This window comes from Plecotus auritus, assembly GCF_963455305.1.
Source record: "Plecotus auritus genome assembly, chromosome: 1".
NCBI classification, from domain to species: domain Eukaryota; kingdom Metazoa; phylum Chordata; class Mammalia; order Chiroptera; family Vespertilionidae; genus Plecotus; species Plecotus auritus.
This window is the reverse complement of record NC_137770.1, coordinates 247,090,127-247,102,902: the sequence shown is the minus strand read 5'-3', so window position 1 is coordinate 247,102,902 and position 12,776 is coordinate 247,090,127. Positions and strand designations below refer to the sequence as shown.

At 65.5% G+C, this 12,776-nt stretch overlaps 1 protein-coding gene across 1 annotated transcript; it reads left to right on the top strand.

Moving 5' to 3' along the window:
* The first annotated feature begins 389 nt into the window (after nt 1–389).
* MSANTD1 (Myb/SANT DNA binding domain containing 1) lies at nt 390–6,176 on the top strand. Its single transcript, XM_080664158.1, has 3 exons — nt 390–655; nt 3,533–3,808; nt 5,603–6,176. The coding sequence occupies exons 1-3, from the start codon at nt 402–404 to the stop codon at nt 5,859–5,861; spliced, it is 789 nt and encodes a 262-aa protein (XP_080520284.1). The 5' UTR covers nt 390–401; the 3' UTR covers nt 5,862–6,176.
* Nucleotides 6,177–12,776: the final 6,600 nt, after the last annotated feature.

Genomic DNA, 12,776 nt, shown 5'->3' with positions numbered 1-12,776 from the left:
CTCAGGAGCCAGGCGGCCCAGCGTAGGTGCCTGGGCACGGCTGGCCTTGGCCATGGAGGCCTGGCGGCCGGCCCGGCTGGGGTGGAGGCAGGGCCGGGACCCTGGGCCGCCGGTGTTGGGCCTGGCCCGCCCGCTGCAATATTGATGGCCCGTCACAGCGGCCCTGATTCCTGCGCTTTCAGTTAAAAGGTTTCTGTTGTTGTAGCTGATGCAGTTGCTCTGTTGCTATGGAAACGTGACATCAAAATGACGTTTCCCGTTTAAAAGCTTTTAACTAAATTCCTGCCTGTCAGATGTAGGCCCCATTTTGAGCGTGGAGCTGCCTTCCCAGAGCGGGGCTCCGTCCACGGCGCCGGCCCCGGCCTCCCTGAGCCGCTCGCTCACCCACAGGCGCCTCCGGCATGGCCGCGGCCGAGGTGCCCGGCTACCTGGTGTCCCCTCAGACGGAGAAGCACCGGCGGGCCCGGAACTGGACCGACGCCGAGATGCGCGGCCTCATGCTCGTCTGGGAGGAGTTCTTCGAGGAGCTGAAGCAGACCAAGCGCAACGCCAAGGTGTACGAGAAGATGGCCTGCAAGCTGCTGGCCATGACGGGCGAGCGCCGGCTGGGCGAGGAGATCAAGATCAAGATCACCAACATGACCTTCCAGTACAGGTAGGCTCTGTGCCCACCACCGCCTCCGAGGGCACCGCCACCAGCCCTGCCCCACGGCCCGCAGGCAGCTGCCCCTGGCCCGCACCCACCCCAGCCAGGAGCCTGCAGACCCAGTGCAGGCTGGCGCCATGGCAGGTGTTGGGATGCTGCTAAGGAGGGAAACTGAGGCCCGAGGCAAGAAAGAGGCTCAGCTCCGGGCCTGTGAGTCCCGCCTGGTCCTGACGCTCAGTCGTTGGCAGTACCCACTGCGGCCGCTGTGACCTCTGGGTTGGGGAGCCCTGAGCCCAGGAGGGGCCCACTCGTCTTGGGGGAACTGCGGGTCAGGGGCACAGACAGGCTCCGGGGGCGGGCAGAGGCATTGTCCAGGAAGGGAGCCAAGCGTGGCCCACGGGCCCAGCACCTTGGGGTTCATGCCGCCCAGGCCTGTCTGCAGAGGGGCACCGTGTGGAGAGGGTCATGGTCAGGGTGAAGGTCACTGGCTGGTGGAAGGTCGCAGATGGGCCCGGGTCTTGCTGACGTGAAGGTCAAGCAGGAGCTGGGAGCCGTGGGGCAGCGCCAAGTGCCTGGGGTCCTGTGGGCGCCTGTGCAGGGCTGGGCCTGGGCTGCCGCTGAGCCTGGCCGTGCCCAGGATGTGAGGGGCTGTCCTGGGTAGGCCCGCTGGTCCCAGCCCTGCTGCCGCCTGGTCCTGGTGGCAGCCCCGGGCAGGGAGCAGCGGGGTGGCCAGGCTGGTGCAGACGGGCCCTGCAGGGTGGCCCCAGGCACCGTGAGCCACACTGTGGGGGGCCCATGCCCCTGTAGGCGGGGAGGTTGGAGGTGTGCACAGCTCCTCGGCCCTTGCCCCCCGAAAGGCTGTTTCCAGCTGCATTAACTTCTCGTTCTGTGGCCCGTGGTGGAGCAGGCCGGAGTCGGGCCCAGTTCAAGGGCCCTTTCTGATGCCCCGGCCAGAAGCGAGCCGCGGGTCAGAAGACAGGGCGTCACTTGGTGCAGTGGCTGATGGGTGGCGCTCGGGCTCCCGTCGGGGAATGGGTGGTTCGTTATTTACCCTGAACGCCTTGGAGTCCGGGGAGGGATTCGGTTCGCTCCTGGAGGCGGAGGGCGCGGCCAGGAGGCCGCAGGGAGGAGGTGTGACAGAGCGGCAGCTGGCGCGGGCGGGCGCAGAGGCCGGGGTACGCGCAGGGCTGCGCGGGGGGTTGGGCCGCACCCTCCGCGCGGTGCCTCTCAGCTCCCGTCGCCAGGGGGAGACAGCCCAGGCCGCACAGCCCTTCGCAGGGACACCGTGGCTGGCTCGTCTCTGCCCCCTCCCCAGAGGCTGCCCTTATTTGCTCATAGTCGCTCTTTGCATATCGAGGCTCAGGCTAAGGTGGCCTGAGGGGGTTCCCTGCAGTGTGGTTTGTTGGAGTTCAGGGGCCTCCCGTGCTGGGGGGCAGCCTTTCCTTTTTCCTCCAAGGAGTGGGCTGGCTTGAGGGGGTCTCTGGGGCTGGAGGGGCGCCCAGGTGGAGGCTGGGTGTGGGCCTGGGCACCTGCGCCCAGTGTCTGCCCGACCTCCAGGGGATGGATGGTGGTCCCGTGGCTGGGAAGACAGCAGCCACGCTCTGCCACACGTGAACTGTCCGTGGCGTTTGGCTGGGGCCGTGTTCTGCTGAGGCAGCCTCTGCTCACCTCCCTGAGCCGCGGGCCCCTCATCATCTGGTTGTGCAGTGAACTGGGGCGACTCGCTCAGATGGCCAGGCCATTTCCAGCAACCAGTGGGGAGCCCTATGGGGGAGACGGGAGCCCGGCCACAGGGCACTCCAGCTGCAAGGTCTTCACGCCGGAGCAGCGTGGGGCAGGGACGGGAGCACAGGCCGAGGCTGGGCCAGGGAGCCATGGGCCGCAGGAAGGACGGGTCTGCCGGGCAGTCCCCTGCCCGCCGCCTCAGGGCTTCTTTCCGGCCTGGCCTTGGCTGCCAGCTCTCCAGCAGGCCCACCTCCCCAGCCTGCCCACCTCCCCAGCCCTCACCTCCGGGGATGGCCCGGGCCAGGGCCTGTCTGCAGGGAGGGCAGGACGCCGGGCCTGTGGGGGCTCGGGCCCCCGGTGGGCAGAGCTTTGCTGGGTAGCCTCTTGGCCTGAGGTCTGAGTGGAGATGAGGGATGTCGGGTAGTGTGAGCAGGGGCCTGCCTTGGCCCAGCCCGGCTGCCTCCTGGCACCTTCCGCCAACATGGTATCTGGACAGCCCCCTGTTCGCCGGGGCACCGGGCATCGTCCTACTAAATCTTCCCTACGGCCGTGCGAGGAGCTCACGTTGATCATCCCCATTTTACTGATGTGAACATGGAGGCTCAGAGAGGTTAACGAACCTGCCCAAGGTCACACAGCAAAGTGGTAGCTCGAGACACAGACTCAGCTCAGCTGGACGCCGAGGCCTGTGCCCTTAGCTCCTGTGGGTCTCGCTCCCCGAAGCGGCCTCTTCAGAAACACACGTTGGTTCTGCTGCGCGTCCGATGTCGGTGCGCCACGACGTCCCGTCCCCCTGGTGTGCTCGGCTTGGCCACGTGGCGGTGTGTCCCGTGCTGACGCGCTGGGCGGTGCGTGCTCCCTCGGGGAGCTCAGACACCGCGGCACCGCGGGGAGCGGGACGATGGCGTGGCCCGACCTCGTTCACGCTGCGGCCGTCACCGTCCGAGGCCACGTAGGTCCCGAGTCCAGCTTCTTTCTAAGCCCAGCGTCACCGTGGCCCTGAGGCTGATTTTTCCGGGGAGGCCTGTCGACCCAAGAGTGGCTGCCGCCCGCGCCACGTGGGCCCCGGTCCCGGAGCCGCGCTGCCTCCGCCAGGGGCCGGGCGGGCCGGGCGGGAGCAGGGCTGTTTCTCACACTTGGCTCTTGTGTGTCTCGTTGCAGGAAATTAAAATGCATGACAGATAGCGAGTCCGTCCCGCCCGACTGGCCCTATTACCTAGCCATTGATAGGATTCTGGCCAAGGCCCCCGAGTCCTGTGATGGCAAACTGCCGGACGGCCAGCAGCCGGGGCCCTCCACGTCCCAGACCGAGGAGTCCCTGTCGCCGTCGGCTAAGTCCACCCCTCTGTACTTACCGTATAACCAGTGCTCCTACGAAGGCCGCTTCCAGGACGATGGCTCCGACAGCTCCTCCAGCTTACTGTCCCTTAAGTTCAGGTAGTGTGCTCCCCTGCTCCTGCCCCCCGCAGGAGGGCTGTGAGCGGCCAGGGGACACGTGGGGTGGGTTTTCAGGGGTGAATAGGAGTTGGCCAGTGGAGGAGGAGAACGGGAAGTGTTCTCTTGCTGGCGGGCTGTAGAGGGGAGGCGGCCACGAGCCTCCAGGGACAGGGCGGCCTCGGAGGGAGGCTCCGCAGGGAGGCACGCGGTCCCCTGCGCGTGGCGGTCCTGGCACAGACGGGTGTGTCTCCTGGCTGCGTCTGTTGAGCTGTGTGGAAAGGTCTTGACCTCTCTGGGCCTCCGTCTCCCTCTGTAAACGGGGTAGGTCAGTGGCTTCTCTGAGGGTGGCTGGGAGTGTCAGCGGACAGGGCACACGCGGGCCAGGGCCTGGCAGGTGGAGGAGCGCCAAGTGCCCCCATCGGTGCGCCCGCCCTGCCTGCCCCTCAGCCTCTGCTTCTGGGCCCCCCTGGCCCCCAAGCGGGCCCCGCCCTGGGGTCCCCCTCACATCAGGAGAGGTGTGGGCTGAGCCTCCAGTGTCCTCGCATCCTGGCTGCTGTGGGTGCGCCCATCCCCTCTGCTGTCTGTCACGTGCTTCCTGCCTCGTGACTCGGCCGTTAGGATGTCACCGATTGCCACGCAGGAGACGCAGCCCTGTGGTGTGGGGGCTGGGAGAGCCAGAGGAGGGGACATTTGGGGTGGGTTTCCGAGGGTGAATAGGAGTTGGCCAGTTGGAAACGAGAACAGGAAGTCTGGATCTGAGCCATGGCCCCGGCTCTCCCGAGCCCCAGTGTTCAAGTCTGCCATTCGGGGGCGTGAGGGGGCATCTCGGGGGCCCTTCAATGCTGACCCCCCGGGTAGAGCACCCGTTCCATTCGTCTGGTGCCCCTTGCTGGCGGGGATTTCTCAGCAAAGACCCCGGACAGAAATGCCTTTGCCGGCAGCCAGGCCCGGTCAGCAGGGCAGCCTGAGCCCGCCAGGTGCTCTGTGGCCTGAGCCCTGTTCCCGGACGCCGGCTGCCCCGGGGCTGCTCCCGAGCTGGGACGCGGGGCCCAGAGCTTTGCTCTCCGCCCTGAGGCTGGCGGATCGCTGTTCAACTCAGGAGCTTGGGGGGCGGGGGGGGGGGCAAGGCCTGAGGGTTCGGTGGGATTGGGCAGTTCCCTGCCCACAAGTGGAGGCCGGTTCCACCAGGGGTGCCCCACCCCTCAGCAGAGAGCCCCCCGCCTGTGCTGCCTCCAGCCCTGCCCACCAGGGATTCCTCCGTGCCCTCCCCCAGGCGCCTGCCCTCCTGCCTCCCCACCCCAGGTCCAGGTGCCTGGGACGTGAAGGGGCCCAGGACCCAGGCCCTCTCTCCCATGGCCTCAGTTTCCCCATCTGCCCAAGGCCAGCAGGACTGGTGGTCTCTGGCTTCACGGGGGAGCCACACCGCCCAACACAACTCCCACCCAGCCTTCCTCCTCTCTCCCCGGGTGGCCTCTCCACCCTGAGCCCCCCGGGGCCTGTGCCCCCAGCCCCCAGCTCAGTGCATTTGGGGGTGTTGGGGGTGTCCTCTGGCAGGGTGTTCCCACTCTCCAGGCTCGGGGGACTTGGGTGTCCTGTGACCGAGCTGCTGGGTCCCTGTGGACGGCCGTGCCCATGGCCCCGTGGCCCCTTCACTGTCCTGGATGCTGAGCGCTGAGCGCGTGGCCGAGCTCCCTGGGGCCTCGGTGTCCCCCTGGCCCGGGAGGTCCCCGGGAGGGTCGGGGCCCGTGCCGGCTCCATGGCCACGGCTCACGCGCCACGCCGTGCCGCCCACAGGTCGGAGGAGCGGCCCCTGAAGAAGCGCAAGGCGCCCGGCGGCCCGTTCCGCAAGCGGAAGCTGCGGCTGCTGGAGGCGATGCTGGAGGAGCAGCGGCGGCTGAGCCGCGCCGTGGAGGACACGAGCCGCGCCGTGGAGGACACGTGCCGCGAGGTGCGCCGCGTCCTGGACCAGCAGCACCTGCTCCAGGTGCAGGGCCTGCAGCTGCAGGAGCGCATGATGAGCCTGCTGGAGAAGGTCATCGCCAAGTCCAGCTAGGCCCCCCGCGCCCTCCGGCCGCACCGCTCAGCGCCCGGCGCCCTGGGGCACGGCCGGGTCCCCCGGCGAGAACGTGCTGGCCTCACGCTCCACCGTGGTCCCCGCGACGACACCTGGAACGTGGATGCTACGCGTGTGTCTCCTCCCCGAGGGAGCACAGCCCGCGTCCCGGGCGGAGGCAGCGCCCGGCTGGGCTGGTCCAGAGCCAGCAACGCAAGCAGAGCCTCCCCCAGGGCAGCAGCTCTCCTCACCGCTCCCCCCGCTGCCCCGAATGCCCGCGGACACTGAGGGCCCCCCCCCCGCCTGCCCTGAATGCCCGCGGACACTGAGGGCCCCCCCCGCCTGCCCCAAATGCCCGCGGACACTGAGGGCCCCCCCCACCTGCCCCGAATGCCCACGGACACTGAGGGCCCCCCCCCGCCTGCCCTGAATGCCCGCGGACACTGAGGGCCCCCCCCCTGCCCTGAATGCCGCGGACACTGAGGGCCCCCCCCCCGCCTGCCCTGAATGCCCGCGGACACTGAGGGCCCCCCCCCCCGCCTGCCCCGAATGCCCGCGGACACTGAGGGCCCCCCCCCGCCTGCCCCGAATGCCCGTGGACACTGAGGGCCCCCCCCGCCTGCCCCGAATGCCCGCGGACACTGAGGGGCATGGGCTTGCAGGGCCTTCCGCTCCTGCCCCGGGACGTGGGGCTGGGACCGCCCCTCAGTGGGAACTAATAAAGGGAACCCTCCCAGCCACGTCCCTCCCGTTCACTCGGGCAGATGGAGGCTGAGACGGGCCTGTCCTCGGGGGGCTCGCGTCGGGGAGCAGACAAACGGGACTGGAGAAATAGACACGTGGGATGTGAGTGTGGGCAGGGGCGGTGGGCCCACGGGGCGGGGCTGGGCTCAGCCGGGAGGCGGCAGGGGAGTGGGGCAGGGGGCAGAGGCGGGCAGGGCGGCGCCGGGAACCTCTGCCCCTGGGGCCTGGAGGGCAGCTGGCCTCAGAGCCCCTGTCCCGTTCAGTGGCGACCTTTCTAGAAGCTCCTCGACCCCTTGGGCTCCGGTCACTGGTGGCAAAGGAGGCTGGGTTCAGGAGCACCTCCTGCCCTGGGACTGGCAGCTGCTGCCCAAGCAACGGGCTCTGAGGTGACACGCGGGTGGGCTGGAGGCACGCACCAGGTGTGACTTCCGGTCTGGAGAAGCCCTCTGGCTGCGCTGGGCCCTCTGCTGGGGGCAGGGAGAGTGGGCCAGGAGGCTGCCGTGGTCGTCAGGGCAACGCCGCTGCTCACTGGACGCTCCCGTGGCCTTGAGCCAGCCAGGCGGTCACCCAGGGCTACGGAGGTCACCCAGCCAGCCAGGCGGTCACCCAGGGCTATGGAGGTCACCCAGCCAGCCAGGCGGTCACCCAGGGCTACGGAGGTCACCCAGCCAGCCAGGCAGTCACCCAGGGCTACGGAGGTCACCCAGCCAGGCGGAGGTCACCCAGCCAGCCAGGCAGTCACCCAGGGCTACGGAGGTCACCCAGCCAGGCGGAGGTCACCCAGCCAGCCAGGCAGTCACCCAGGGCTACGGAGGTCACCCAGCCAGGCGGAGGTCACCCAGCCAGGCGGAGGTCACCCAGGGCTATGGAGGTCACCCAGCCAGGCGGAGGTCACCCAGCCAGGCGGAGGTCACCCAGCCAGCCAGGCAGTCACCCAGGGCTACGGAGGTCACCCAGCCAGGCGGAGGTCACCCAGCCAGGCGGAGGTCACCCAGCCAGGCGGAGGTCACCCAGCCAGACGGAGGTCACCCAGCCAGGCAGAGGTCACCCAGCCAGCCAGGCAGTCACCCAGGGCTACGGAGGTCACCCAGCCAGGCGGAGGTCACCCAGCCAGGCGGAGGTCACCCAGCCAGGCGGAGGTCACCCAGCCAGACGGAGGTCACCCAGCCAGGCAGAGGTCACCCAGCCAGCCAGGCAGTCACCCAGGGCTACGGAGGTCACCCAGCCAGGCAGTGGTCAACCAGCCAGACGGAGGTCACCCAGCCAGCCAGGCAGAGGTCACCCAGCCAGCCAGGCAGTCACCTAGGGCTACGGAGGTCACCCAGCCAGGCGGCGGTCACCTAGCCAGGCGGAGGTCACCAGGGGTGCAGAGGTCACCAGGGGTGCGGAGGTCACCCAGCCAGGCAGAGGTCACCCAGCCAGGCAGAGGTCACCCAGCCAGGCGGAGGTCACCAGGGGTGCGGAAGTCACCAGGGGTGCGGAGGTCACCCAGCCAGGCGGAGGTCACCAGGGGTGTGGAGGTCACCCAGCCAGGCAGAGGTCACCAGGGGTGTGGAGGTCACCCATCCAGGCGGAGGTCACCCAGCCAGGCAGAGGTCACCCAGCCAGGCGGAGGTCACCAGGGGTGCGGAGGTCACCCAGCCAGGCAGAGGTCACCAGGGCTACAGAGGTCACCAGCTGGGTGGCAGGACCCCTTCCCCAGCCCACGCATGGGCACAAACCCTGTTGTGGCTGGCCCTGGCTTGGGAACTCGCCCGTCTCCATGGTGTGCACGTTCCCACCAAGGCCAGTCCGGCCGCCACGTGAGGTCCCTGCACCCGTCGTCGGGAAGGAATGCCTGTGGCCCCGGCACCGCTGCGCAGTGGGGCGCTGGGAGGGCCGTGGGGAAGGCCCAGCTGACCAGCTCGGGCCCGCCCGCCTCCACAAAGCGCCCCACAGGATCACCGTGTGACCGACACGGGCCCCGCTGGCCGGCCGGGTGTGCGTGTGGCCCATCGGGGTCAGTTCTGCGCAGACGCTCCCCTGAGACAAACGCCCGTGTGGCCCTGGAGCCGTGGCCGTGGCCGTGGCCGTGGCCAGGCTGGCTCAGCACTTTCTCACCTGAGCTCAGCGGCAGCCGATCGAGGTGGGTGGGGGGCCGTGGCGGGAGGGCTGCAGGGGTTGGGGTGGATGGTGAGCAGCAGGGGGCACACGGAGGCCGAGTGGGTCTGGGTCACTGAGCGTCTCAGTGGCCTCGTCGCACAGCCTCCCGGGCACCGGGCCGGCCTCAGCGCTGGGATGCTGAGCACACAGTGGGTCCACGTTCCCGTCTCTGATGGTGCCACCCAGGGTGCTCAGGTGGTCACGGGCGACACAGGGACGATCCTCCCTCGTGGGCACCTCGGGGGCCCTGCCAGCGGGGAGCCATGGCGGGCAGAGGGCGGGACTGGCTCACCTGAGTGGGGGAACCTGGGCACGCATCCCCACCCCACCCGCCCTCCCTGGCCCAGCCGCTCCTCCTCATCACACTGTCCGCGTCCTCAGTCCCGCACGGTGGTGGCCTCCCCCTCGTCCCAGGCTCTGCACCAACCCCCTCGCCTCGCTTCCCGACGCCCGCCCTCCTGTTCAGAGACCTTGCACGTTCCGCTGGGAGCAGTGCGGCTCGGGGCGCCAGCTGGCATCGCCCGCAATTATCCTTAAATTACAGGGACAATTTTAATTCCCAATAATTAGAAATATCAACTGCAGCTCAAGCTTTGAAACTAATGGAATTTTAATGGGCAGCTGCTTAGCTTACAGCCAAGAATAGTAACGCTGCCGGAGCCCGCCTCTGCCCACCCCGCGCTGGGAAAGTGGATTTGGGGCGATGGGACTCTCTCCGCAGGTGGAATGGAACCTACACCCCAGACTTGGGGCCCCAAGGTCGATGTATCACCCCGGATCACGCAGCCTGGCCCCGGGTCCGCCAGGCCCTCCGTCTCCCTCTGGGTCCGAGCCTGGGCCCACGAGAGACTGCCTTCTGCAGGGGCCTGCAGATCCGAGGTGTCCCCACGGCTACTGGGGCCGCACCGGGCCAGGCAGAGAGCAGGGGCTCACGGGGCTCACGCAGGCAGGTGGCTGGCGGCCGGCGTGCCCGCGTTTTGGGCAGCTGTCGGTGGGAGGGAGGGAGGGCGGTGAGTCCGTCCAGCCTGGGACACCACCGTGTGGGTAGGGGGAGCGACTGGTGTCTGTGGGTGGGCAGAGATTTGCTTTTGAGAAAATCGAAATGATCGAATTTGTTTTTCTCTTGTGGCTAGAGCGCTCTGTGTCCTAAAAATCTTCAGACGTTTCCCGTGTTGTGTTCTAGAAGCTGTGACTGTGCCTGGGTCTTGGACCCACCTCAGGTCAATCCCTGTATGTGTTACGAGTCAGATCCACGGTTCAGGTCCCCAGTCACCCGTGTCCAAGCGTCGGGGGTTTAGAGTCTTTCCCTTCCCGCGTGGATCAATTCTCTGAGCAACAGCGGGTCAACTTCACTCAGTTCCACGGGTCTGCATGTTACGTTCTCTCGATTACTGTAGCTTATAGCAAGTCTTCTTTTTTTTTAATATATGTTTATTGATGTCAGAGAGGAAGGGAGAGGGAGAGAGAGAAGCATCCATGATGAGAGAGAATCATGGATCAGCTGCCCCCTGCACGCCCCACACTGGGGATCGAGCCTGCAACCCGGGCACGTGCCCTGACCGGGAATCGAACTCTGACCTCCTGGTTCATAGGTGGATGCTCTACCACGGAGCCACCCGGCCGGGCTGGACTGTATCTATTTCCCTGGCTGCTTCAAAGATTTCAGTGGTTGTTTTCAGAAATGGGTGCCTGGGTGGCTTTCTTTGGGTGTGTTCTGTTTAGGGTTTGTTGAGTTTGGGGAATCTATGGATTGATTTTTTTTAAATCAAATTGGAGAAAATTTTGTCCGCTCTTTCTGCAAATATATTTCCCCCGTGTTACATCCCCGGGACTTGAATTACGCACGCTGCATCACGTGATGTTAGCCACAGTCACGGCCGCTCTTTCCACGCGGCTCCATCGTTTTTCTCTGGTTTAGTCTGGATTGTCCATATCGGTGTGCTGAGTTGACTGAAATCCTCTTTTTCAGTGTCTGGCAGCTTAGCCAGTACACTTTTTTTTTTTTTTAATAAATTTTATTGATTTTTTACAGAGAAGAAGGGAGAGGGATAGAGAGTTAGAAACATCGATGAGAGAGAAACATCGATCAGCTGCCTCCTGCACACCCCCTACTGGGGATGTGCCCGCAACCAAGGTACAAGCCCTTGACCGGAATCGAACCCGGGACCCTTCAGTCCGCAGGCCGACGCTCTATCCACTGAGCCACACCGGTTTCGGCGCCAGTACACTTTGAATTCCAGATATTGTGATATTATAGCTTTCAGTTTTTTCATTTCTTTGGAGATTTTTAGAGTTCCCTTTTCTCTTCCAAAACACCTCCTTTCTTTATATATTACTCCTTTCATCTTGATCTGTAAATTCTTCCATTGCGTGTGGGCTCATTTCGATTACTGGGTCACATGGGGTCTACACCTTTTGCTTGTTTTTATCATAGGCTATATTTTTCTGCTTCCCATGTCTTGTCATTTCTATTCCACTCCAAACATCGTGTGCAAATGAGCAGTGGAGGGCGATATGTGATATTTTCATTTGACTTTGCTTCTTTCCCACAGAATGCAATCTGTTTCCTCGGTTTGGGCGGGGCGCTACGTGGTGCCCCCCGTCAGGTGGCTGTGGGGCCCGGCAGCAGCTTTCACACGCTGGGCCCTGTGCGCGCCCCCCGCCCCCCCCCCCCCCCCCCCCGCCACCACCCAGGGCTGCCGAGGGGCCCAGCTGCAGTTTCAGGTCTACTCGCTTCACCTTAGACCTGACTCTGGCCGCGCTGGGATCCCAGGGCTGGGGGCGGCGGAGGACCGGCAAACCGCCCCGTCCAGCCCTCCTCTCGCTTTCCCTGCGACGTCGAAGTCTGGGTGGGAGGGGTAGACGGGGGTGCTGAGTGACTGGTCCTGAGGCTGGCCTGTTCCTCTTTTTGATTTTTGAATATATTTCTATTGATGTCAGAGAGGAAGGGAGAGGGAGAGAGAGATAGAAACATCAATGACGACGGAGAATCATGGATCGGCTGCCTCTCGCACGCCCCACACTGGGGATCGAGCCCGCAACCGGGACATGTGCCCTGACCCGGGAATCGAACCTGGGACCCTTCACTCCACGGGCCAACGCTCTACCCACTAAACCACACCGGCCAGGGCTGGGCTGTTCCTCCCTGCTCCCCCGCCACCAACACGTGGCCCGACCCCTGTGGAGGTGTGGACCCTGGTCAGGGAAGCGCCCGTCTGTCCTGGGAGCTGAGTTCTAAAGGCGCCCTTGCAGCGACCGGCCTACCAGCCCGACAGGAAGGCATGCTGCTTGTTGGCGGCTGGCTTCTCCGGTAACCACGGCAGCGGGCGCCTCGCCTCCCCCTCCCCAGCCCCGGCGCCCGCGGGGGGCAGTGCCAGCCCTTTCCCTCGCTGGGCCGCAGTGAGCGTCCCGAGGCTGAGGTGACAGGCAGGAACAGACCTGTCCAAGCTGCTCTTGGGGAGCAGCGGGGGCCACGGAGCCTCACAAAACACTGTCACAGTGGATGTCCCCTCGGCTCTGTCGCGGCTGCTCCACGGGCTCACTTAGGGCTGCGCTGGGCCAGCCCCACGGCGGGGGGGGGCAGGGGGGCGGGTGAGGTGGGTCGTTTTATTTATTTATTTATTTATTTATTTATTTATTTATTTATTTATTTAAAATATATTTTATTGATTTTTTTACAGAGAGGAAGGGAGAGGGATAGAGAGTTAGAAACATCGATGAGAGAGAAACATTGATCAGCTGCCTCCTGCACACCACCTACTGGGGATGTGCCCGCAACCAAGGTACATGCCCTTGACCGGAATCGAACCCGGGACCCTTTAGTCCGCAGGCCGACGCTCTATCCACTGAGCCAAACCGGTTTCGGCAAGGGTCGTTTTATTTAATAGAATCCGACGGCATTTCCACAGCAAGTGAGACACTTACACACTGAAGACGGCCGGGAGGGGTGGGGTGGTGCGTTGGGAGGGTGGAGGGAAAGGGAACGAGCCAGAAGCCGGGCGGACCCCGGGCGCCTCCCTGTGCTGGGCA